The sequence below is a fragment of the Channa argus genome, chromosome 11 (genome assembly GCF_033026475.1).
Source record: "Channa argus isolate prfri chromosome 11, Channa argus male v1.0, whole genome shotgun sequence".
Taxonomy (NCBI): domain Eukaryota; kingdom Metazoa; phylum Chordata; class Actinopteri; order Anabantiformes; family Channidae; genus Channa; species Channa argus.
This window is the reverse complement of record NC_090207.1, coordinates 15,782,191-15,810,138: the sequence shown is the minus strand read 5'-3', so window position 1 is coordinate 15,810,138 and position 27,948 is coordinate 15,782,191. Positions and strand designations below refer to the sequence as shown.

General features: G+C 38.7%; 1 protein-coding gene across 4 annotated transcripts in view; it reads left to right on the top strand.

Moving 5' to 3' along the window:
- Positions 1–3,668: 3,668 nt before the first annotated feature.
- LOC137136392 (EGF-like repeat and discoidin I-like domain-containing protein 3) overlaps positions 3,669–27,948 on the top strand; it is a 101,844-nt gene continuing 77,564 nt past the window's right edge. For 2 of the 4 annotated variants that reach the window (XM_067521706.1, XM_067521705.1), the window contains exon 1: positions 3,669–4,038. In XM_067521706.1, coding sequence (XP_067377807.1) covers positions 3,975–4,038 — 64 coding nt within the window. In that variant the 5' untranslated portion in view covers positions 3,669–3,974. The remainder of the gene's footprint in view (positions 4,039–27,948) is intronic. The other 2 variants (XM_067521704.1, XM_067521707.1) reach the window with 2 other exon arrangements.

The following is a 27,948-nucleotide window of genomic DNA, read 5'->3' as shown; positions in this document are numbered from 1 at the left end:
AGCGTAATAAAGAAGCCTGCTGGGGGAATATAACTCTGCTCTATGTCCCAGTGCTAAGAGAGGAAGGGAAAAGAAGATACAATGCAGTATTCTCTTTGGAATTAATTCACTGTCTCTTCTCCAAGAGCGTCTAATTTAGTGTTGCTTGCCTTCCTTACTGTCTCATTGTGTCCCTCACTTTCTCTTTCTCTCCCATTTTCTTCATCCATCTCCTTTACCATCTTGCTGTTTCCATCCTGCTCTGTGCCTCCACCACCTCCATCACCCTTCTACCCACCACCACCTCCTCTTTCCCTTCACTGTCTCTCATCCTCTCTTTCTCTGCCTTAGGCCTTTGTTAGACTGTCTTTGTGATGAGTGCAGACAGAAAAGAGGGAGGCCTTGAACACGACTCAAGCAGTCTGATTGCGAAGGAGAGCATGAGAACCTGGAGACATGGGGGATGAGAGAAGGAGAGAGTGGATATGAAAAGCCTCTTCTCCCCCTGCGAGAGACAGAGGGAATAGGAGAGGGAGCGTACAGAGAGAAACACAGACAGGCAAGGAAAAAAAATTGGTTATCCCCTTATCCACTGTTTTAAAGAGCTTCACCTCATTAAAGTTGTGGTTATGAAAATGCTGAGAGGATGAGAGATAATAAATCCTCATGCTAATAAAACACGCTCAGTCTGAATTCATACATTTTTAAACCATCAGGTTTGAATTTGAGATTATTGCTTCATCATAAAGGTGCTTGGCCTCCTGTGTCTGTTTGGATGACATGATAAATTTTTGAGCACTTCAAGGTTTGGGTCATTACTGGGAGAGAAATAGTAGCCACTTGTAACTGTGTAACTTTACTAAAAATAAAAACACCCTTTTAGTGTCTGGAATAAAAACAGCAGTAAATGAGTCACATATGAGAAGGTCACTGTGTTTTCCAGCCCGTTGCTCATCCTAAATACGTCCTCGTGGTCTAAATGAGGAGCGATGCATGCTGAAGAGGATTCACTGGTCTGAGCTCAGCCACTCAACAAGCCAAGGGAAAGACAAGGGTGAAAAGAGCAAAAGCCGCTCAGTTTAAAGGAAGACAAGCAGTGGTGAAGTTTAGATACACTAGTGTGGATTTATAGGATCCAGTTGTAGGAGCTGTGTTCAGGGTGTAGTTTGGCTCCAGGAACTGGTAGGAGGTCAAGTGGCCTGTGCTTAGTGCACAGATTTACCAGCAAGCCTCTGTGCTGGTGGCAATTTCTCTCATCTCTTTGTTGTTTGGTTTTCGTCCTCTCTCTCTTTTGCTCTTCGGGACAAATGGGACTGAAGGAAGGAATTTTGTGGATTTTTTTTTTTATTGTGCACTAGTCAGTCCGATAAAAAGGTGAGCTGATTTTAGGAATAGTTTTCTAATCCAACTTGGAACAAAAAATAATACCACCTAAAATAACACAAACTTCCAATGTATATCTTTAAAACAGGTTTAGCGTAAGTCGTACTAAATGTTTTTTAAGACTTTTCAATGCAGAGATGTTCCTTCTACTTAGTAATAATAATTCTTACTTATGGCACATACAAGATCACTATACCAACAAGAATGGTCACCTAGAAGGCACAGCATGGAGATCTGCAACAATTGCAGGTGCCATGATCACACAATCATCTCATTAATATGAAACTACAGATGATTTATTAGTCTTGACCGGGTGCAGATATGGGTCTCTATCAACATTAAAACATGAGACACTTAATATCTTTCATGATTCACAATGAGGAACTTGGGAACACCTCAAGGACAAATGTAGGATGTTGGATGATAACATAAGCCTAAAATATCTGTCTCTGTTCTTCCTTCAGCTGCAGGAAATTCTAAAATGTAGAAATAAAAATATAGTTCATCAGTATGGTGCTAAACAGGATGCATAATGACCTTAAAAATATGCATTCCTGCCGACCAGTTATTGACCTAATGTAAATGTCACCTGAGAAGAAAAAATCAATGATTGAATGTCCTTGCAAGCAAAAAATTCTTACAGTATCAGCATTTTAAGGTTTTGCACAGAGCAAAGACACTACACTTTCTGTCTTCGAAATCAAATTGTGTCACAATTTTTTTGTCCTTTTGGCTTATCCCGTGAGTTCAGGGTCGCAACTGCGAATCATTGTCTGCATGTTGATTTGGCACAGTTTTTACTCCGGATGCCCATCCTGACGCAACTCCCCAATTTCCACGGGGCTTGCACCGACACTGCAGAGCTGGTGATGTGAATGGGCTGTTAGAACATCAGTGTCTTGCCCAGAGACACTTTGACATATAGCTGGGACCGGGGACTGAACCACTGACCCTGTGGTCTGAGGATGACTGCCTTACCAACTGAGCAACAGCCGCCCCCCCAGTTGTGTTACAATTAATATGCTAATTATATTGAACAAAATAGCAATTATTTGCCCTACGTCCACAATTGGTTAACCAGGGATGATTTGAGCTTGCCAAAGAGCAATTGTCAAATTCATTTATCCACAAGTTTCATCAAAATCAAGTCAGTGGACTCTGAAATGTCACATATGGCACATGGAAGATCAGTGTGGCCCCACCCTGGTGTAAAGTATTTTAAAAATGTCATAGGTCTATAGCTTCAGCAGTTTACATATTAGTTCCATCAGTATCTTGTTAGTAGTGTCTGAATGAATGGACCTGAAGTGACCTTTCAACTGGAAAAGCACAATCTACGCCATGGAATTTTCTACCCTACACTGGTGCTGCTGTCATCCATGGAGTCATATGTAACGCCCACACTTTGCCGTTTATATTCTCGGAATTCAAGTAACTTGTGTGTTGTTGAACTGGCCATCACATAGTGCTAAATGCTAATTACTACCTACCCTTGAATAAATGTTGATGTGGACTATGTGCTTCTAGCCACAGTACAGTTGGGGGGATTTGTAATAAGTGGTTTGAAGACATGTTTCACACATGCACTATAAAAACACGATGAAAACGGTGAAAAATAGAGCAACTTTATTTTTGTACTTCTTTATGTTGTTTAGCCAAACATAACAAAAAATCAGTAGGGACCTATCTTTTGTTTTTTTCATATAATGTAGAATTTAGTGCTGTATTTTAAGGTCATAGTCTCTTACTGAAGAATTTTCATGCCCTACTTTTACTCCACAAGGAAAATGGTGCTTGTAGTGGGTAACTTCTTTATGCAAATTGCTCTTTTACTTGAATATTAAGCTGTTGTGCTTCTCCCAACTTTGATTGTACAAAATCTAGAGTGATTTTCAGGTGGAGAGGGGGGTGGAGGACTAGTTTCCATCGGCAGACAGCTCGCCAGGAGTTTCTGCTGTGACTGGTTGACTGACCTGCAAACTGCATTAGGTCACAGGCTTATTTTTGTTATTTTCATGGTACTGTCAAAAGCACAAAGCATTTTTTTAATTTAGTTAATAAATGGATAGCTTCTGAAATGTTTATATTTAATAATGAAAACAAAAACAAAATAATTACAGCGAGGCGTCATAGAGGTGGCATTGTTATTGTTTGCAGTGCTGATTGATATTGTCTCCAGAAAAAGGTCATGAATTCCTACTCAAATTAACACTTGTTCGAACAGTTTTAGGGTTTTATTTTGGAAATCTGGGCCGGAAGGCTTCTAAATCTGGGGATCTTGACAGGACTTTTCCGGGAGCATTAGGCGCGCGCGTCCCCTCTCTCCACTACATCGTACCACTGCGGTAGTAGCGGGGAAGGCAGCAGCGGAGGGGGGACCTGGGAGCCACACTTCTCTTGTTCCCGCACTGTAGATTGAGGAAAACCCAGGTGGCGGTGCTCTCTCTGCCGACTTTATCACCGAGGAGGACTTTACCTGAGAGGACATAAAACCAGAGCTCTGCCAGCGCGAACGAGGGTGAACTTTTGGCTAGTGCTTGGTGTTTTACCACATCTCCGTAACCTTGGGAGTCGAACCTGTTTATTGTGAGACAGAGAGAGAGAGAAAGAGGATGTTACGGTTCCTCCTTTCCATCGCCCTGTGTTTGGGCGCAGCTGTCCCGCAGCACGTGAAAGGTGAGTGGAAAAGTCACTGTTGTTTGTTGGCGATGTCAAAAACATTTTTCACGAGTCGCTCTTTGCCGTGGGAGTAACCCCAGCCACGATCAGTAGCGCTCGGAGCGCCTGCACATGATAAAAGTGGCCAAGTCCGTAGATTTGAACACGCGAACAGCTGAGCAAAGACGTAATGTGCGTCTAAGAAGAGCCTGGGTTATACCTGGGAACACGAGCAGCCTGACGCACGCTTTGCCAACAGGAAACTACGGATTGTAATGTGTGCACGACTCGTTAGTTAATTCGGTTACTTGTGTTTAAAGACACTTGTTTGAGTGGAATAAGCAGATTATTTCCCCCCCATGCATTATATGCCTGCGATGTGGCATCTAATCAGTCTGTGCACCAGGCGCGCACATTTTTTTTAGGTAGAAATGCGCTCTGCTCCAGGATGTTGTGCGTTCTCACGGCGCTAATGCTCGGAATAAAAAGGAGCTGCGCGGCCAGGTATGGTCCCAGTCGATTAAGACAACAAGGACGTCACCCCCCCCCCCCCGAAAAACCAGAAATGGAAAGATTTCTGGCTTGTGGTTTTCTCATAGACCCAGATGCTATCATTTAGGTGAGATATGTTATGATGATCAACCTGTATTAGTAGCGTGGGGGCTCCAGAACTTACTAGAATAACATCAGGAGAAGGTCAGTTGCGCATTGCAAGCCTAATCAAAAACTGTCAGACTGCCTTATGTAGAGAGGAAGTTGTTGAAAGCTCATAGATTTACTTAATCATATCATTTAGGACCGCTGTGGTTATCTACTGATAATATTTTAGCTTTTGCACATCGTCTTCTTTTCCATGAACAGTGCAGAAAATGTGGGATATGTGTAAAAAAAAAAAAAGCAGTGTAGCCTTCGTGGAAGTGGGTCATACCAGCCTCCCTGTCTCTATTCATTTAGCGACATACTTGCCTCAGGAGTCACACATGTCAGACAGACCTCAGTCTCAACACCAGGAGTTTGCCCTAAGCAGAGTTTCTAAGGCTCCCTAAGCCTCACAGTGTCAACTCAGAGTCAGCCCCTTACAAGACATAATACTCCCCGGTAGGCTGGAATAATGAATGCAGTGGAAACACAGGGATGCTGTAGGTCGAGTTGCTTCAAGCTTGCATGAGTTAAAAATACACACTACTCAATTAATCATATCCCTGTTAAATTTGTGGCATTGTTATGGGATTTTTGCCCATCTGTTACCAAAGCGAGTACAGCTGTAGCCCCATCCACAGTGAGGGGCTGGTTTGAGAAGCAGATGGAGGTGGATGCAGGGTGATAACACTATTTAATCTCTATGTGAGCATCCCTATACTTAATGTAGCCGTAATGGTCACCCTGGTAGCTATTTTAGCATAACAACTGCTTCATTGTCTGACCCTGGGATGTTTGGAAACAGGAGAATGTTCCAGAGTCAGACTGAAAAGGGCTTCAAAGGTTTCAAACTCCCCGTCATGAACAGAGAGAACAATTTTGATTGTTGTTATTTTGTATTTTACCAGTTTTGTCATTCTTACATTCCACTTTGCTTTTCTCATTGCTCAAAGGCAGCAGGTGTCTTAGGAGACAGCTCCTAACAAACACTATTGAGGATGTCACAGGACGCCTCTGTCCACTAAAACAAATTGATGGGGTAGAAACACTAACCTTCAGGTAAAAGCGACTGCATTGTTCCAAGCCAGTGTGCAATACATCACTTCCTCTGGTTGGTTACTGGTGCTGACTCTCACACATTGTTTGGGATTCTGCCTGTCTGGACAAAGCATACGACTGCACCCATGGGCCCTGTGTGTGGAAACGCAAAATGCTTTTGAACTTGTTTTGAGAGCCAGTTTTAATCAGTTTTATGCATCTTAATTTTACTCTCAGTGTTTTGATAATGGCTGGGAAATTAGAGACTTTTAGTTAAATAGAAAACCATCTGGAGAGGCAGTGTGATTGTGTGCCATTGGTGCATTGTGATTAGTGTTTATTTGGTGGTCACTGCTCATTTTGCATAAATATTTCACCTGTTTAACGCAGTAAAAGACGATTGTCATGCAACGCGCTGATGTCGAAACACTGTCAGTTCCAGAAGGATTGTGGGATAGGTTTGGCTTGCTGAGCTACTCATTACACTCAACGACAGTCGATTTATTGGTTTAAAACTTGAGGGAAAGACTGACAGAAGGCTACTTCCTTGCTAGCAGGAATGGCATCTTATCCATTTGGTTAAATATTAGACCTGGATGGAAATGAGGCGGATGCAAACATTGGCTGAATATAACACCTACAAAACTGAACTGATTAAATTACTTGGATGCTCCCTGGATGCTTTGTTTTACTACAGTATACATGCAGTATAGGGCATACTTGTCATCACTGCAGATGTATAGGCTACTGTAACATCAGGTAAGCAAGGTGCCACATGCAAGCGCTAATATCTAGTTATGCAATAATTAACGGAATGAGAGAAGAATAATCAGAAACTATTTGTTAAGATTTATGAAAGTCTAAACATTCAAAGTTGTATAGACAATGTCATTTATCCAGAAAATAATTGGCATATCAATTTATATGAGCTTTAATTTTGGCCTTAAAATCTATAACAGTCCTATTCAAATATCTTTACCCTTAGAGATGTACATGAATACACAACTACTGTAGTTTTCTCTCTGCAGAATATTAACGGAAGAGTCTGTGTTAGCCAACAGTTGGAGATAGATGGGAGGTGTTCTCCTTAATGTATGCGCTGCTATGCAGATCTGTCTGTCTATAAGCTTATTACATGCTCGGGATAATGAAGGTTATGGTTGATGTGACTTTTTCTAACAATGACTTACAACCTAGCAGAAAAGCGCCCTCCACTCTGGTTTCAAATGGCACAGTCATCAGTCATCAGAAAGAGGTCAGACCTCTGTCAGATCAGCAGCCATGATAACTAAGCGAATGGAAGCAAGTCACCGGACGACACCCGTAAGGTACATAAGGAGTTGCAGCATGGGATATCAGAACATTAATATTAGACTTTCCATAAAACCCTTTTGCTGCTGTTCCTGTAAAATTGGCTCCTGTCTTTACGGTTTCCGTGTTTGCAGAACCTGATTGGACTAGTCACAGTCAGTGCAGATGCTTCTTAATCCTATTAATATTTCAAGGAGAGTTCATTTGTCTCCTCTGCTGACAGGTTAATGTATACTGTGCTCATTTTCTTTGATGTAGTCAGGCCTCTGTTGTCCTGCCTACATTTCATGCTTGACTTATTGAGAGGGCACTTGAGGGACAGTTATAGAGGTTACAAGGACATGTGCTTTCCAAAGAACTTGAAAATGGCCCTGAAATGAGGATAGACAGCACTTTTTATACATATCTCTTTTTCACATCTGTGTTTTTCCTTGATTTGGTCTGACTAGTTATAACTGGTGACTCACTGGAAATATTTGTGTTCATACATCAGAAAGTGATAATGAGCAGTCTTAAGACACATCATTTGGAAAACAAAAGTCCAACGATAAAAAAATAAAATATCCTCTTTTTCACACAATGCTGTGCCTGTTTTTCCTTAAGTCTTGAATCAATGTCTGATGTTTCTATTTACAAAACATCGACTCTGAATTTTCGCAGACATGTTGAGGTCTACCTTTCACTAAACGCAGCATCCAGCCTCATAAAAGCTGGCTTAAACAGTTATATTTTGGGCTTTCTATCAATGTCAGTGATTGTTTCATGAATTAAAGGCACAAAGATCCACTGAAAGAGTAACATGATTATTTGAAGAGCTGAAGAGACAATTTTTTTCCACTTTTTGTGCAACAGGTCATCCTTTCCTAGTCTGCATCCGGGTTAGATGATGTGACAATCTGTAATGTGTGAATGAAACTCATCATCTGGGTTGAAAGATACTGAAGCACCTTAGCATCGACACCGTTGTTTAAAGCCAAAGATTGTGGATGAGTTAAGAGGTATTGTTCTAAACAAGCAGGGTCTACTGTCTCTGTAGTTTCAAATCAAAAAGAGTGAAATGTCTTCTGTTGTAAAACCATAAGCTGATCTCAGGTCAGTTTCAGAATCGATCCAATAAAATTATATTCATATCACATCAATAGATAAATAGAAACTATTGGTTCTGAATCAGGACCTTCAGGGTTTAAATGAAGTAGCCATAAGATGGCTCAAAGCCATTGCTCTTACTGTGGAAATACAGTCAAAAACCATGCAAACAAGATTTGATATTCTGCTGCTAGGTATAAAGTATGTGGATTTTCTCTGATTTACACTGGACACAAACATTTAATAGACACAGACTAAATAAGCAAATTAATTATACAGTCCTTCAATATTTCAACGATTTGATTTGTCTGTGGCCTCAGAGCTTGGTGTCATTTGGTACTTACTTTCTTTATTTTTGAGCAAGAATATTGTCATCATGTTTTTGACTTTCATCATTTTGCACATTTACAACAGAATGAAATAGCCTAACATGATAAATTATTATGGTGATTGCTTCATTGGCTGTTTCTAATCCTGTCTCGCAAGATCACAATCTAGATCATGGATCATGATTCTGTTTAGAAAGATCATGAAATGATCTTTTAGCCGCATCGCCCACCCCTAGTCTGAATGTGGACATGCTAGTTTTAAGTACTCCCACTGGGTCAAGATTAATGACTCAACTCTCAGAGGCATGAGCAGGCCTACAGACACAGTAACACAGACACACACACACATACACACACACACACACACACACACACACACACACACACACACACACACACACACACACACACACACACACACACACACACACACACACACACTGTGTGTGTGCCAGAAAATGTTTAGGAATCATTTATGAATTTGCTCATAAAGACTCATAGAGACTCAGAACTGTCTTATCTTTGGCCTTTTAAAAAGTATAAAACATTCTATTATTTAACATAATAATGTAGTTATTGGCAATACACAGCACTATAAGATTTGTCTTATGCAGGTAGTCACCTGGCAGGAGTGCACGTAAGATACATACGTGAGATATAGTTCTGAAATTAGTACAGCTTAAAAAAAAAGATGTGCAATGTGCATTTTTAAAAGTGCATTTTACATGCAGCACACAGCAATGACCTACAGCATATCTTATATACTGTAGGTTCTATTTTTCCCTTATGGGAAGTGGTCAGAGTTCATTGTGCATTGCATTAGAAAGCATTACTCCTGAACAATCCATCATCAAATGTGTTGTACATTTGTTAAAATCACAGCTCAAATAAGATTAGAGCTCTTAGTCTAAGAGTTCAAAGAATTGTAGATTTTAGGCATTTTCTTTTAGCTGCTTTCCTCCAATCCTCACATTGGTTCTTATTTTTGCACATAAAAAGGAAAAGCACACATTTTAACATTCTCTCTTCTTGTTAACTTATACTGTATAATCGCTTTGCGGAAACCTAATGACTTTTTGGGATTCAAAGTAAAACACTGCAGTTTGATAGTTTAATTGAGAAACGTCTGACATTTGTGTGAAAGAAGATATTTGTGTGTCTGTCTGCGTGCGTGCATATGTGTGTTTTTAATACCTGGTCAGTGAGTCAGCTTATTAAGATATTGCTAGAAAGCTACGAAGTATGTCTTTTTGTGTGTGGGGGGGGGGGGGGGAAGGGAGATGGGAGGCAGGAATGAAAACCTGACAAGCATCAAGGTGGATCATTATTGCATTCCTTATGTGAGCATGGTGCAATATTTGTATTATAGTGGGGAGTGGCTACTGAGCTACTGAGCACTCTGGACCGAGTCATTTTGTCTGGGCGGTGTCAGAACAGCATCAGCCATTTATTATCAGTGTTGGCCTTGAGTGAAAGAGTCCACCTTTCCACAGCAGATCAATAAACAGAATAAATTATCTTGGATGAAGTGTAATACTGCATTGAGGATAGACGAGCAGTTGTCAGCTAGTTTAACCTTTATTCTGGTTACAGATTCACCAGAGCTGTAACATTTTCAAAGTTTTAAACATGAACATGGATATATGAATGATACACACAGTAGATCTGAATGTTTTATCTTTTCACCAAACACCAGCCCTTGATACATTTTTTGCTTGTTATTTATATAATGTTTTCGATTTTTTTCAATGCTTTCAGTTTCATAGCATTGACAGATGTGTGCAGACCATCCTGCTTCACACTGTGGTTGTCATGGGATGACATTTAATTATTCAAATAAACCCAAAGCTTGCATTGGACAAACATGCTTTAGTTGGTGCAGGCTGAAGTTAAGCCTGCTTAACTCAAAATTAGATTGAGGAGTTAAAGCAATGAGCTTTGCTTTGGTTTGATAAAGTCTCTCCATTTAGTTTTGGAATGGCACTGCATTTTCACTAAGTCCAATCTACTTATTTGAGATCAGATGGGTGCAGACGGGTTAAGTTGTTACTTCAGACAAGCCCTAAGGAGATGTGGCCTACTCATTCTTATTCTAGAGAGATATTTTGCTTATAAGCCCCACATTATAAAGTCCCTAAACCCTCTTTTGCATCATATATACTGTAATAAAGTAAATACTGCCACAGAAGCTATGCAGAAGATGCATGTTCATCTGAATAATTAAAAAGTCTGTCATTAGTTGACAATCAATGATCAGCTCTATCATTTTACTTCTCTGTCCATCCAGCTGTCATTCGGAATGTGTTTCCATAATGTGTAGTAAACACAGGCGTTGTTTGAGGATTTCTTTGTGTACTTTATCTCATTCTCACACTCATCAGCTTTGTAGTTTACAGCATTTTTAACTTATATTTGAATATGTCAGTAACTCTACTGACTATGCAATGTGCTTTACTGTGTGCTTGTATGCACAGATGTGTGTGGGTTTCTGTGCTTGGCGAGGTAACCCAGAAATGTCATCACACAAAGTCTAGGCAGCGATTCTGGCTCTTTTTCTCAGTGTGGATGTGCATCCAGACTTCACTCATCTGCCAAAAAGCAAAACAGCACTGCTTTATTTAGAGTGCTTTTACACCAAATTGTGCTGAATGCCAGCGAAGGGGGTGTTTGGTGAGTGACTGAAAACAAGAAGAAGCGACTATAGGATGAAACTGTAAAAATAGTCTTGATGTGTTCTTTGCATGAATCAGTCTATACACGACAGCCTGTTTAACTGTTGCCAATTGCTTTTCACAAGAATGGTATAAAATATTTCCTATACGTTCAATCATTTAAAGTGGAATTTCATCAGTCCAGATGTTTGAGATTACCCTTTGGTCATGTAATGTCAAATGAGAGATCGGGAGAGGAAAAAAAGATGAAAATCCCTTTTAATGTGAAGTTAAATGAACAGTAACCACTCGCCGTCAGGGTAAAGCCCATTAGAAAAAGGAAAAGGACCGTCTTCTCTTCAGTCCATTATCTCATTCATATATATATATAAAATATGTGTGTGTATATGTTTTTATGGGTGTAAGGGTAACCAAAGAGGAACTGGAGCCCCATTAAATTTAAGCATGTACTGTGGTTCCTCCGTGTTTTAGGCGGCAACAATAAAGTGACACATCAGCCTTTAGTTACTAGACACAGTAGGCCTTGAAAGATGAGGAGTAACAAAGGGCGCCCTGATAAAAATACATAGTTATGAACCAAATGCCAGTATGCAGTGATGCTGTGTAGTAATGGACAGCATTCAGCTTGTTTTACTTTGCTAAAGCTCCTTTTCTTTAGTTCAGTAATGAAACAGAGGTCAAACTGATTGCTGGTCACTGTCTATTTATAGGGACATCAATAGGATGGAGTGTCACAAATTTGGTTAGTCACACCCCGTGCCTAGCTGCAACTGATACTGATCCCATGCGATCACGCCAGGTAGTTAATTCACTCAGTAAGAACACTCGCTGACAGATTTTGGGAACTCAAGCCACTAGCTTTAAACACCAAGTTTGTTACTAAAACCTCTAAGCAAACAGGATCCTGGAATATGTATGATGAATTAAAAGATATAGATATCTCTGTGAAACAGTTTATCGGAATCACGGCTACAGTTAAGTTGGTTTTCCTGAAAGTCTTAACAAAATACAGCTACTCTAGATGTGTGGGATTGAGGGATCATCTATGATCATGACACCATAGTGTACTGTGGATGGATGGATGGAAAAATCACTGCTCACATTTTGTTTCGTTCCCAAGTTGCACATCCAGACTCATCCCACTGACATCTTTCAGCAAGCTGAACATTGTCTTAGTTCTATTTTGATTCTAAACCAGGTAGTCTGTCAGTATGGTCTTTGTATTATTCACCACTGTTTGAAGTATCTGAAATATTTACCACTGTGTGCTTTTAAACCTGACTTAGCTGTTCTAGTTAGTTGTGCTCTATTGCAAATGCAAGTGCAATCAGACTAAAGCAGAGTGTGACCACTTCGTTTATAAATTGTGCATTGCATCTTGAGTAGAGGCTTTAAAGTGTGGGACCAGCGAAATTAGCAGCTGACAAAGTTCAGATATGTAAATCACAGAGTGTATTTTTAACCAGGATCACTGCATTAAAGAGGATCCTTTGTGGGATATCTCAGCCTTTCTCCTTCTGCCTCCCTCTCTCTCTCTCACACACACGCATTTAGAAGTTATTATTATAACACATCAAACCACGGTAGTTAGGTGCCTGGTGCAGCTGGGCAATGATTGGGTTTAACATTATGAATAAGACTATGGAATCAGTTCTGCCTATGCTATGCACTCCTATCTTTGTAATTTGGATCACATGCTTATTTCTCTGACACGTGTCTGTATGTATACATGGAAATATGTGTTTGATAATATATGTGTCAAATATGTTTGATGCTGAAATTCGGTTATCAGTTTTTCATTCATAGTATGTGTGTAAGGACATAAATCTAAGTGTTTTATAGTTTATTTGCTTTGTCCTGCTCAATATTTCTTTATTCAAAGAGGCACAAAATAATCGCTGCAGTATAACATGTTGCTGCCCTGTAATCACCCGTGACTTTATCGTCACTGATAAAGATACTGTACACAGAGCCGTGTTTTGTGCAACACTGGGGCTCTTTAAATAAGTAGCGGCCGCTACATGAAATTCACTGACCAAGGGGTAAACAGGATGAAAAAATTCAATTTATCTGCCCTTTTCAGTTTTCACAATGCACAGCTTAGGCCAGCGGTTTTGAAGTAAGAGTGGAAAAAGGATCAAAAGATATTTTGTAACTACTTTGTGTTATTCTAACATGCATACAGTATGGTGTGGTAGAGAACCCTGACATGCAGCTTCACGGTTTAAATTGCCTCTCTGACCTTAACCACATAAGCAATAGTACATAGAATGTGAAAGACCTGCTATGCAGTGAGACACTGAACGAAGTTTGCAGAGGTGACCCATCTTTTCTCCGTTTCAGAATAATGTGACTTGAATTAACTAGAGCGATTGCTAAGATAAATCTGTGATGATCCATATTTAAGTACAGGACTATTTAAAGAAGGCTTATTTTCTCCAAAATAAACTCACTGTTTTAGCAAGTCAAATTGCAGATTGTGCTGCTTTTATTTCCACAAACTAGAAGTAAGATGAGAATTAGTGAGATTCATAAGTTTTAAAGCAGGTTTGTTTGCATTCAGAGAAGACTACAGTACTTGTTTCCACTTTTTTTACTAGGCAAAACATTTGCCGGCTCAAGTCACTGTACATATTGAATGGAAAAATATGAGAGTGGCATTGATCTTCTTAGCTTTTGCTTAAACAACAAACAAGCATATTTTTCCACACATGCTGCCTTTAATATAATCATCAAGAAGCAAAAATCTGGAAATAATTTTAATTAAACAATTCTTCCACAATCATCAACCTAATGATTGGTTCTTTGAAGCTGTCTGTGTTTTCCTGTCTCTCACATTTACTCATAAAAAAAAAAAAAAACTGCATAAAATGTTGTACTAGCGGATCCTTTGTGAATTTTTGAATAAGAGGGTTGCTCTGTCACACAGTGTATTTGTGTGGCATAATTTCCCTTTCATCCAAAATGCCACATCGAAAACATGATGACAACAAGAGGGCTAATAAGGTAAACATTTAATGAACAGGGTCACTGAAATGCCTTCATGTGTTGTTGAATATGCATTAATCCTTTGAATTAGTGACACAGTTTTCGTCTAAAATGCATTTTCCCTTCACCCATTTTTCTTTTCTCACATGTTAATCTGCAGTGGCACTTTCCATCTCTCTCTCTCACACACACACACACACACACACACACACACACACACACACACACACACACACACACACCTTCCTCCTCAGCGGTTAGTGTGAAGATTCAGATGAGATGTGAGGTTCACTTCTTTATACATGTTTGATGAATCTTTTTATGCTACTTCTGAGATACAAGCGTGAGTGTGGGAGATCGTGTCTGGGAAAAAGGTACAAAAGATGGGAGGTGTCCAAGTTTGTAATGAGGCTAGCGAGGCTCTCCTGGCTCACGAGCAAACTAGGGCATCTGTAATGAGCGTGCAAAAATATGATGGTTGGGGGGGGGCAGAGAAGAGGGACAGAGGCATGTTCCAAAGCAGAACTGAGCCATAAAGTGTAGCATCAGCTGCCCAGTGGATGTTGAAGAAGGAGGTTTCGACAGCGCTCCCACTCAACAGGAGATCCTGAATAACTTTCATAATTACCACTCGCTTCAGCCCTGAAGTATGTCTTTTCCAAGAAGGTCAGCTAGAGATCTAGACAGCTAGATTTTTAACAAGGCACATATAATTTTACAAGAATTTTTAGACAGATGATGTAAAACCCAACTGTGCCAGCTGGTTGAAGAAAGCACTGACTCTATTGTAAACAGGAAGTCCAAGGAACATTTGAAGAAATGTTAGTAAAACTAGGGTTTGTTGAACACAGCTCTCCAATAGCATTAATGTGTTTTTGTTACGTCACCTTAAAGTGTAGACCAGCTATACCCCTAAATGTATACAATAATACCATTGCATTATAAGCAAGACAGTTCTAGTGCAATAGCAGTATTAAAAATAATATTGTTCATTCAGTAAAAAGCTTAATGTCTGTGGCGGATATGGATAATCCGACTTGCTGAGAAGCAAACTGCTTAAAATCAAGTCCAGTTGCCACTGAACATGCACTTTTGGGAGAATAAAATGTTAACTAAACAAATGAGCTTTGCTGGCTTTTAATTAGCAACAACCTGATGTTTATGAGTTATATTAATTAACACAATCCATCATAGGGCCTTAATATTGTGATTCTCCGCCTGTGATTTACAACACAGAGGGGATTTAGACTCTATTTAATTTGGCTCTTTGTTTTTAGTTAAATACGATTGACATGAGACATATGGCTCATCATATTTTATTGTCTGCTCGAAACACAGGTAAGTGTTTATGTGATGATTTAAAGGGATGTTTGCTTTAAACATCTCAATTTAGTTTGGTATTATCATTATTGTTGTTAGTATTATTATTGGTATTAATGTTGTTATTGTTGTTTTTTATTTTGTCATTAAGTTGTAGATGAGTTATATTTTAACTTAGTATTTCCTGTGTCAAAACCCTGATTAATTACTATACTACGTGCCTGAAGGTATAGTAAACATAAAAGTGCCTCAGCAGTTAACTTGCCCCTGAATCGTTTTTAACATTTATCTGCCAAGAGCATCACATCAAATAAATTGATTTAGAATGTTAGACCAGCTATGGACAGTCAAAGGCTGGTTAACTTAAGGCTGAACTTGTGTTGGTGGTGGTGTTGTGGCCAGAGACTTTGATCATAGTATATTTTATTTAGCCAAGAGTGTCACGGCATATGAAAGAAAACTCTTGTGTTGGATCTCCAAGACCACCCGCGCTTTGCCCTGTGGACGTTTTGTGCTGAAGGTTGCCAAATATTTTTTTTAATACCAGATGAATAAGGCATTCATGAAAAGGGGCAGGTAATTAATATTTATTTCTGTAACATTTATATTAGGGAATGCTGCTGCATCATATTGTGTTTTATAGTGGCTTATGGTTGAGCAGCATGTTACAGCAACTCTTTTTATATTCTATATTATGAACTTTAGGCAAATGGAATGTCATCGAAATTTTTATTTATATTTTTGAAATTTTTAGTCCATAGTGATTTCAGGATTTATATAGGTAATGGTTTCACATCAAAAACACTAGAGTCTTTGGTTGCTGAATATTTTAGTGGATCCTCCAGTCCCAGGGCATTATTGCTGCTCTTGCCGAATCATGAGGAGAGGTATTGATCTTATCCTTGGACGAAAGCCTTCCACGCACCTCTGCTTGCCTTGTAGTTGGCTGAGGCATCATGTACAGCAATGAAAGCAACAGAGAACAATGGGTGATCCTCTTATTTCTTTATACTAAAGAAAAGGAACAAAAGTTAGTTAAGCATTTTTTTGTTTTCATTGAACTCCTCCCTTTCGGCTGTGCTCTGTTCTATCTGAGCACAGTTTACGTCTTTACATCACCATGCACTGTAACCTTGATGTTCTTATCTGGTATTTAGGACTCCTGTGGGATTATATTGGAGCACAGTTTGAAAAGTATATTTAGTTTACTCCCTATATGAAGTCAGAGGAGCTGTAGTGGTGGTCTTATACGATTAAATGAATTTCTCAGAGAAAACCCTTTGAGCTTACTCTGACATAAGAGGGTAGGATACCTCTGGTGGGGAAGATAGATCCCCATTCCTTTGAGTTTCATGGTTGAAGGATTTTGTGGCAGCAGAAGTTGTTTTTATGACAAGGCCTCCAAAGAGAAGACTTTCTCTGTGCAAGCCTTTGAGGTGGAGATTGTGTTGGGGGGAGCATCTAACCTCACAGTGGCCAAAGCTGGACCACAACATACTGATTATGGGTGCTGATTCTTGCCCAGGACTGCTGTAGGATTTTGTTTGGCTTGTGCAGAGTGTACACCATATTGTGTGGTAGAGTTGTAATGGACTTGAATCAATAGATTGTTTTAACAACAGATAAATAATATTAACTTAAAAAAAACAGCTTTTATTTGTGTGTGAACAGACCAGAAACCAAAAATTCTATCTAGTCAATAGGTGGTGCCTGAAGCAATCTGACATTGTGTCTTCTCTGTTACTAGTTACACTTTTTGAATGACATAAGGTTTGTCGTTCTGAAAATTACACCATGTCTATACGAATGGGTTGAGTAATATATTGGCTTAGCATGAACAATAAAAACAGGTAGCCTGGTTCTGTTCAAAGGCAATGCACCTTCTAAACTTTACATGTGGTTTTATGTGCTAAAAAACCCTGACCAGTCCTACCAGTCCTTGTGCCAAGCTACATTATACCTGCGGACCCACCTGAGGACTGAACTGTCCAGTCTTTTAAGTTTTTTTCTAAAGTCTGTGTCCATCAACTGTCACAAACTTAAAGCCTCTCCCCCTGAAAGGGCACACTTGACGACAAGTAAACTGTGGGCAACACACCACTGGTAGTTCTGTAGGTAGACAAACCTGGGAGGACAGCAGTTCTTGCATATCCTTGTGATGAAACCAACAATGGCAGCAACTGGTAATTTTTACTTTTTGGGAACTGTAAAGTACGAGTAAGAAAGAGGATCAAATAAATAAATAAATAAATAAATAAATAAAAAAACGCGACAAGATCCTGATACAGACGAGAGGACAAAGCTGCTCCAAATAAGTCTCCCTCTGTTGCAGATGTTGATTGTAAATATTGAACATTAAAAATCTTTGGTTAGGTCTTAGGTGTAAAGACTAGAATCTATACACAGCACACACTTTAAGATTTTCTCTGCTGGCTCTCTGCCCTACACACTGGCATCACTTTAGACCAGGGGTCACGAACCTTTTTGAAACTGAGAGCTACTTTTTGGGTATTAATTAATGTGAAGGGCTACAAGTTTGATACTCACTTTTGAAATAACAAATTTGCTCAATTTACCTTTTAATTAAATGTTATTATTAATAAATAATTAAATTAATTATATTCATCTATCTGAAGTCACTGATCATGTTAATGATTTTTCACAATAACTATCAAATGTGATTTTAAAAGAAGAATAGCAACAACAAATTAAGATGCAGCTCACTGGTAAGTGGCGCTATAGTGAGCTATTTTTTAGAACAGGCCCTCGGGCGACTTGTGTTCCTTGCGGGCGACCTGGTGCCCACGGGCACCATGTTGGTGACTCCTGCACTAGACCAAATAGAGCCGACCACTGGTACGACCGCATCACATTCATAAGTGTGTGCCAGCCTTAACTTGCCAAGATATTTATTTTCTTAGCACTTAAGGTTAGATGACATTGAATGATTCTACAAGACTATTATTAAACTTTGTCTAATTTTTGACTCTCTGAGCAGCACTGTCAAGACAATTTGCATTTGGTTAAGAGCTTAAATTTGCATGTCAAGTTGACCAAAGTTGAGATGACAAGCTGAACTGACTGCAGTTTGAAATTCCCCAGTTACAATTTCTGGTCTGACTGAGCCCTCAGGTTTCGATCTGTTTTGAAACAAGGACATCAATAGCTGGACCTCCCTAAATATTAATATCGTCCCATTCGGCTTCAGTTCTACTAGCTGTATAAATTGGTTTAACTCAATAAGGGGGCAGTTTAAAGGACTGCCCCTAGCAATTGACGGACTTCACAGAAGCAACCAAGGTTTGTCTCCTCTTCAAATGTCCCTGCTACGAACACATAGGTCTGTTTTTACTGCACCAGGTCCTCTCAAAAGCTTTCACAGTCTTAGAGGCCAGTGTACAGCTTTTCACATCCCCTCTCTTCTGTCTCCCTCTTCTCTGGCACCTTTTAATTCCAGTTCACATTCCTGTGTGTTGGGGTTCTTTTTCTCCTTTGTGAAGTATCTGTATTTTAACCGTGGGCTGTGTATATGTTCAGCTTACTTGGACCACACTGTCTGCCTTTCTGCTATTCCATGGATGTTTAGCATTTTCAGCCCTCTCTAAACATCTTCTGTCGCTTTTCCCTCCCCAAGGACGGAGTGAGATTATTCCCTCTAGCTATTACATCCAATTAGGAGGAGGGAGAGTTTCACCACTCTTTTTTTTTTCTGCACTAACGATGTGGAATACAGTAGAATGAGTCAGGATTTTCTCTCCTCTTCTTTGATGTCAACTAATTACACTTCATATACGCACTTGGCAAGGAAACAAAGCTTCAAGTTTAATTCTTTGTCATTTGCTGAACAACAACATGCAGGATGGAAGAAAATCACTTGGGATTGGTGACTTCTTTAATTTCAACTTAAAAATGAGAACTTGAACAATAACTTTACAAATATGTTTATATATGCCGTTGCTGTACTGCTCACAACCGCTGATCATTTCCCTGCCACTCCATGAACTCCAGCAGCTGTGTTGGCCGTGACAGTTATGCTTGGTTTTAAGCAGGGTTTTGTTTGATGTTTTTACATATATTTTACATTATACTGTAAGTTCAAGTAGTGAAGTCCGAAATAGAGTGGTATTCACATAGCTTAATTTTTAGCACATTGTATTCATTGTATGCTCTCAGGAGCAGATAATGATTAAAAAATGTGAAAAAATGTTAATCTTCACAAATTTATAAAAAAATACAGCTACAGTAAAAATACAAAACTATGGTCAGATGAACTCTGGTTGCTATAGTTTACACTGAGATGTGTCTAATACTTTTTTTGGCATGCACCTGTGACAAATGCACTTGGCTCTGTATATAAAGACAAAATGTATATCTGGATAAACCCAAGCCATGAAGTCTTGAAGAACTTTCTGTAAATCTCTGTGATCAAATCAAAAAAATCTAATTGTGAAATAGATGGAGATCTGGAGTTCCTAGAGTTGGCTTTCTGGCCAAACAGAGTAAGTTGGCAAGAAGGGTCTTGGTCAAGGAGTTGTCCAAGAACCCAAAAGGCCTCTGCTGAGATGGAAGAATGTTCTGGAAGGATGATTCTCTCAGTAACACTACATCAATTACAATCAAAGACAGTCAAACAGCATTTAGGTGACTCTAAGAGCATGAGATGACAGTGACCTGAAAGATCTAGCCAAAAAGCAAAAATTGCTGCAGCAAAGGTTTTAAACTATCCCTGAATGGCCGAACTAAAAGCCAAGAGATGAGCCCTAAAGAACATCTTTGCAGAGACTTGAAAACTGGAGTTCAGACACTTTTCATCTAGTCTGATAGATCTGCAAAGAAGAATAATATAAATTCAGGTGTGCAAACCTTGTAGAGACTAACCCAAGGAGACTTGAGGATGTAATTGCTGCCAAAGAAGCTTCTGAAAAGTCCTGAATCAATGATCAGAATACTTCTATAATTGTGAGGCTTCAGTTTTGAATTTAATCAATACATTTGCAACAAAGATCTGTAAACATGTTTTCACTTTGTTTTGCAGTTTTTTTGTCATTTAAAAAAAATTTACAACATCCCAACATTGCAACGCCCAAAGTGAGAAGAAGCATGAATAATTTGTAAAGTGACTGAAAATTGTCTGATGCAGCTCTGATAGGTGTTTGCAGCAAATGCATCCAGAGCCCATGACAACGACAAAGCTGCAGAGCATGTTTGACTAACAGTTCTGTGTACAATCCAATGTGTTTACAGTTGAAGAAATTGAGTAAAATAAGAATCCTTACTATTTCAGTAAAACCCGTATATAGATATTTTTTTAAAATAGGTGTTAACCTTTAGAGATTCGTGTCAGATATTTGAAGCAAACTGGTTTGCGATCCAAAAGGGGCAGAAAATTACCATGACATTTCTGAAAACAGCTTGTGCTGCATAATGGGGTCAGTGTGCTCTAGCACTCTGGGAGCTTATTTGCGTTTGTTTATTGGTCATAAACACATTGGCAGAGTTTGGCTTAAATACATGAGGGTGAAGGAAGCAATTCATTTAGATGTTAACTGTTTCTTTAAGATGGTGGCAGTCTGTCTCTTAAGGAGGCTCTTGCTCCCTGCTAGTCTGCTTTTTCTTCCTCCTTTCTTTTTCCTTTTTCACTACCTACCTCCTCCATTTATCATCTTCTTGGCACTGTTGCAATTATAATCCCTACTTGCATTATCCATTAGACTACACAGATTAAATAAATATACATCTTCTCTGAATTCCCTTACATTCTATCTATCTATCTATCTATCTATCTATCTATCTATCTATCTATCTATCTATCTATCTATCTATCTATCTATCTATCTATCTATCTATCTATCTATCTATCTATCTATCTATCTATCTATCTATCTATCTATCTATCTATCTATCTATCTATCTATCTATCTATCTATCTATCTATCTATCTATCTATCTATCTATCTATCTATCTATCTATCTATCTATCTATCTATCTATCTATCTATCTATCTATGTCTGCAGTGCATGTACAAGCACTGGGATCTGACCACATGTTCATACTGCATTTTTGTTGTGTAAAAATGTGTAACTGTTAATGTGGATTACTCCTTTTACCCCAAATGTGTACTAGTTTCAAACACTACTTATTCCACCTGTGTGCGTAAGCTGCCAGGTTTAAGACATTAACACATGGGTTATAACATTGCTGGCGCACAATAGGACACAGAAAAAACATGGGGCAAAAACATGCCTTAGAAACAACATCTCCCTGCTGAAAAGGAATGCTCGTACATGCACTGCCATGCATATCAGCATCTTTGCCAAGGCATCTGGTCGTCACTCATTAAACAGAGCAATAGCCATTATTCAGTTTGGAATTATTTCTGGAAGAATAGCAATAATTAATCTGTAAATGAATAGTTTTGTTATCCGACTAAATGACATGCAACATGTTTTAATTTTCTATCTGTCTGATGAATCTCTAAAGCTCGAATTTGTGCACAGCTAAAGTTACCAGCCTCAGTGACTGGATTTTACTACAAATGTGTCGGCTTCTGTATTCTTGTGATAACCTCCTATAGGGTATATGGACAATCAATATTGACCATATCACTATTGAGAACATATTATTATAGATGTTATTTGCTGACACTTGGTTTTGCACACTGACACTGAAGAACAGACTTCAAAAAACATATTGATTCTGTGTCGAAAACAAAGTATGAGTCAGGACTTGGGTATGTTATGCTTGGAATAGCAATTTGATGCTCTATTTGACTCAACGTTCCCTCCACGAGGGATCATGTACAGTATACAGTCTGGGACTTTGTGAATGTGAAGCCGTTTTACTTTTAATTTCATTTCACTCACTCACTGTCAAAGGAAGATGACTATGAAAGCACTGCTTTGTTTTAGCCCTGATAAATACATTGTGTTAAATAATAATGTTGTGACCGATCAGTTTTCTTTGAATGGACTGTATTTTAATTTTGTTGTTGAGGGTTTTAGATTCACTGGCTGTGTGAAACTAACAAATCAAAACGCAAATAAATGTGTTTGTGTCATACACATTTAAATATATACACTAAGGTTATATATTACAATTGGCAAATTCATTTTGCCTGTTACTAGATTTCCAAGCAAGTGTGAAGCATGGCAGATTGAATTACACAGAAAAAAGCTGCAAGATGTTTTTTTTTTTTCATATTGTGGAGCCCAGTTGCCAAAATGTTCTCTTTTTCATGTATTATTACATACTTAAGAGTGGTTGAAATGGCATGTAAAGTATTCCTTGAAGCCAAATGAGTTGCAAGGGAAAGAAAATCCCTGATGTTATTTTAGAATGTGGTGTTTTTTCCCCTTTCTAAACCACATGTCAAATAGTCAGTAGCTAATGGAGTACTTCACCCTGTACTCCTGCTTCACTGACAAAAATGTAAAACAAGGATGGATGACTTATTTACTGACGAGATGGTGTTTACCTTCCCACTTGATATAAATAGGTGAGCTACTGCACTTCCTTATCATTAGTTTGAAGAACATCAACAATGCCTTCCTAATTATTGTTGGTATTGTGTTTGTGAGTCAGTTCACTGTTAGCCACCCACTCCATAGCAATATGATTTAATGTTAATAAGCCCCGCTATGGTGGAACAAACACTTTTAAGGGTGATGTTATGTGGGAGATAGATGTGTAATGAGCATCTGCTGGGGGTTGGAGAGTAAGCGTGTGTGTGTGGGCAGAGGGTACAAGGAAAGGTGATATCTGTACACAGATTGCCATATGTGCCACCGTGCAGCTAACTAAATCTTTATTTACAACAAACACCCTTAGACAGTTTCCCTTCTTTTAGAAGAAGTAAAAATGGTGGTCGGCAACTTTCAGCAAACTGTGTTCACACACTTTCACCAGTTTCCAGTCTGCATTTCCAAATCAGTAAGTGAGTTTGTGTCACTTACATTGATAATCTAAAGTATCTAACCCACATTTGCCATTTAGTGTATATAGCAAGTTATTTCAATATTATTCCACAGCTGCCAGACAATGTTGTTAATTACTACTACTCATTTATACAGTAGCTGAAACCACGTGGAACATATTAAACTGAAATTACTTGACTCATAGACTAATTAAACAATGTGGCAACTTGTGAACTTGGTTTGTTTAATAATTTTATAGATTTTTGTTTACTACTGTATCCTGTCACTGGCATATGCTGAGAAAGAAACATCAAAACTCCAATAAAAGTTTCACTGCTTAAGATGAATGGTGTGGGACACGTTAAAGACACAAACAGGATTTGTCAGCCCCAGCGAGTGTTGTCTGGGCTGCCAGCATCGGCTGTGACAGCAGACTGTCATTCTTGATGTTACACTACTAAATGGAAATACAATCCATTATCCAGATTATTTTGGCTTTGTCATGGACCTACTGGCCATGGAGGCCACGGTCGAATCAAACCAAGTTCGGGTTTACTGCTGCCCAGCTATTGTATTCATATTGATTATTTTGCCAGTATTGTAAATAGTTAAAAGGAACTGAAAACTCGTAGTGAAAAACTAGTAGTGACATGAAATGTCACTACTAGTAACTTAGGTGGTAATTCATCTGGATATTTATTTGTGCAGACAATTGGACTGGTTAATTTAAAAAGTCCTCTTCAAAAGAACATTTATCTAGCTGTGCGAAATATCTGTGATCATGACACACAGTGCAGAAATATTATCCGCTGCAGTATAACCTCCTATCTTACACAAAGTGACAGCATCAAAGATCAGAAATATGTTACTACTGGACATCTCTACAGTATAAACGACTGTCATAAGCAACTACTGATCCAACACGCACCATCTAATGGTCAGCGAAAAGCTTGTTGTAAAAAACACCTAAAAAAGTTCCTCCTCATTTCAAGGGTACAATCCAGCCACTAGTCAGTGTCATTAAACACTATAACACTGATGCTGGCTCCCACGACTGTAATGGACGCTTTCATAATTACAGTTATTGCAAACATTGTGTTGACCTCCATCTAGACAAATGTTGATACATCAAAACAATACTGGCGTGTCTATTATGAAGCCCTTATAAGGTTATAGGGTTAATGCTAATGCTAAGCAAACAACACTGAAAAAAATGAACATAACATATTCTATGCAACCTCATCCCACTCAGATGAGCAGCACATTAATCCTAGTGGGCTGTTATTTCTTAATCATTTCGGGGGGGGGTCGCTGCTGTATGAGTGCTCTTGTCATTGTTCACACTATCATCACCCTTCATTAAATCTTTGTTGGTCAAACTTTTTGTCATCTAAAGTAATGCTGACAGAAAAGCACACATGTTGCGGTATGTATATACTGTTAGCAAAATCACGCAGCAACTTTAGCTGTCAAATAATGTTAAGAATTGAAACTTTCACTTGTTAAAATTTAAACTTGCCACATTAAAGAGTAAAAGTATGAGCACAGACCAGATGAAACGCTTTATTAGCAAAATCTTAAACAGAATTTCTCTCGTAAAACCATTGACTATCCCATTTGATTTTATTTTCTTTGTACTAATTCATTGTTTATTTGGCCCATGTGCTGCATACAGAACAGTGAGCTCCATGGTTACAGTGCTATATGGGCTCGTGTTTAGGTTTTTCTTAATCTTTCTACTTTCCCTCTCTCACCTTCTCTGATTCCATTTCTAGGTGTCTGTCAGCTTGCGAAACTGTGATCACATGGTTTTGTGAGAGTTGATCCAAAGTGCATTTCACACTCCAACTCACTTGAAGTTTTCCACTTTCATCTTGGTACCTCATATATAAATATATAAATCCTACCATCTACACTATAAATCCTCTAAATCCTAATGATGCTTTACACAAAAATTTATATTAGAAGCTTGGCTTAACAAACTATGATCTGTGCCTGGCTGATCAGCTTTAATAAAGCTGTGATGTTCTAGGCCTTACTACAGCCTGCTATTAAAAGTAACTATATATTGCGACTTTGTACATGATTGCAGTAAAACATCCATGACATGTTTGTTTTGTTAGTGTAACTCTGATCTTTACACTGAAGCAGATACTGTTGATCTAAAGTGAAACCAGATGATCTTTGTGTTTCATGCACACGGCAAATCCATTCCAGGGCTGCCTCACCTCACAGTCTGTCTAACAAACATCATCAAACATCTCATCTCAATTGCAGCTCTTGCAGCTGGCAAAATGTTCACTGTTGCAACAAGCCACTTTACACATTTTCTCTAATTTATCAAAAATTATAACCCTCTATGTGTGACTTCACCTTTAACAACAACCACTTCTCCTCCATGATGTAAAACTCAACGAATAAGCTGATTTCTACACACATTGCTGTTCATTGATTGATTTATTTATGGTTTACGAGAGAAAGTTACACACTAAAGACAGTGAAAAATAGTTTCTGTATGTTCAAAATTAATGAGATCAGATTTTTTTTCACCTTAGGTTTTTGCGTGTTTTATAAATGAAGACCAAGGCCACTACAGAGGGAGAAAAGCATACAGTAGGCTGATATTTGAGTGATGGTTAGATATATGATTTATAGATTTTATGTGATATAGAGTACAGTAGACTTGCACTTAAACAAAATATATGTTTTGTTTCTATGTATCTATGTTCTATGTTCTACAAGTTCTGTTGAGAATCAGTGGACTTCCATCACACTTAAAGTAATTGGTCAAAAATATGTCTAATTTTGAAGGTAATATTACATCAATGCATTTCTCCAACCCCCACCTGTGATGTTAGATCTATTTATGTGAATATCTTTAATGTACTGTATGTATGTGTGTCCTTCACTCTATACTGTATGTGTGTGTTAACTCCAGGTGGGTTTTGTGTATGAGTTTTGCACTTCACCTGTACACTGACTCCTCAATCTCCACTGAACACCTTTAGGTCACATCAGCCATGTGCTGGACTGTCTGGCTCCCTGGTTCCCATTTAGATTATGGATGATTACTCCTCCCTCCATGGCTGTCAGATTCCACCAATATGTGTCAGGATGGAGCTTATTTTGCATCAGGGAGGTTCTTCTCCAGGGAAGAAAGATTTAAATAAGTCATCTCCAAAAACATGTGTTTTATACATTTATGAGTGCTGTCTCAAGATATAACCGCATGTCAACTGTTTCTTGTACATGATGGTACAATTACAGCCTAATGTGTAGATGGCTTTTGGTGTTCGCCACTCTAGAATGACATTCATGGCCCCACTGCTAAAGAAAATATATGACAACTTATTTTGAGAAGAAAAAATTAAAGATATATTTGATTTGCAATTATTTTTAAACAGAAACATTTAATAGCCAAATGTATACATACCAGCACCATTCGACTAGCCTACTTTTCTAGTTTGGATACCTTTTTGTTGCAGTGGCTGCAACAGCAGAGTGGTTCAAAAGGAGCCTGTAAAGCCGGCTTAGTAGAAGCAGTATCATCTTTGCATCATTCCTAAAGGCATGACGCAATAATATTAATGTGAATAAACAGAAACCCATGTGGCAGTTACAGAAAATCCACCCCTCAAGAAAGATAAGATAGACAGGTGAAACTTTAACTGAAATATTAGACAGTCTGGATTGTAAACTATACTTGCATGTGTTAGTAACCCAACTATCCACTCTTATTTTATCATAACAATGGCACAAAATGAATATCTAGTTTGGCTTCTTAGAGGAAAAGCCATACTCTGAGGTAGATTTATTAACATTAACAGGAAAGTATAAACATCAGTCACTGGCCTCTAATACTGCTGAGTTGTCTACTACCATATGTCACATGGATCTGTGTGACATTAGGCCAGTTTTCCCTGCAGCTAACTTGGAAATTAAACCAGTGTTGATGACTGGTTGAGTAGTTGCAAGTTTTCTAAATCCCCACTTCTGCACAAGTCTGATGTGCTCTTTGCTTCTATTTATGAAATTTGGAATAGGTTTTTGCTTGACAGATAGTAATTGATAGCTAGTGATGTTCATTTCCATAGGATGTGCACTAACTGCTGGCATGTGGTGTTTTGACTCACTTAGGGATAGACATAAGACAAAAATTGTTCCAGCCCAGCATATTGTGGAACCCTCAGTATTGTTTGAACTCTTATGATTCAACACTTGGGAACAAAAACAAAATCCTTTTATGTATTTCCATCTTCCCAGCATGTGTATTTATGTGTGGGTGTGAGTAGTTGTCTGCATTTGGAGGCATGTTTTTTTTTTTTCCTTTTCGATTTCTATTCTGTGTGTGTGTGTGTGTGTGTGTGTGTGTGTGTGTGTGTGTGTGTGTGTGTGTGTGTGTGTGTGTGTGTGTGTGTGTGTGTGTGTGTGTGTGTGTGTGTGTGTGTGTGTGTGTGTGTGTGTGTGTGTGTGTGTGTGTGTGTGTGTGTGTGTGTGTGTATGCACTCTATACAGCATGCATCTTTGGGTCTGGATGTGTTTCTTAACCCTTGTGGTAAAAGAAGAGAGAAAATCGGAAAAAGAAAGCCACACTGAGTGAACTGTGGAATGTGCTTGGTTTGGGGTTTCCA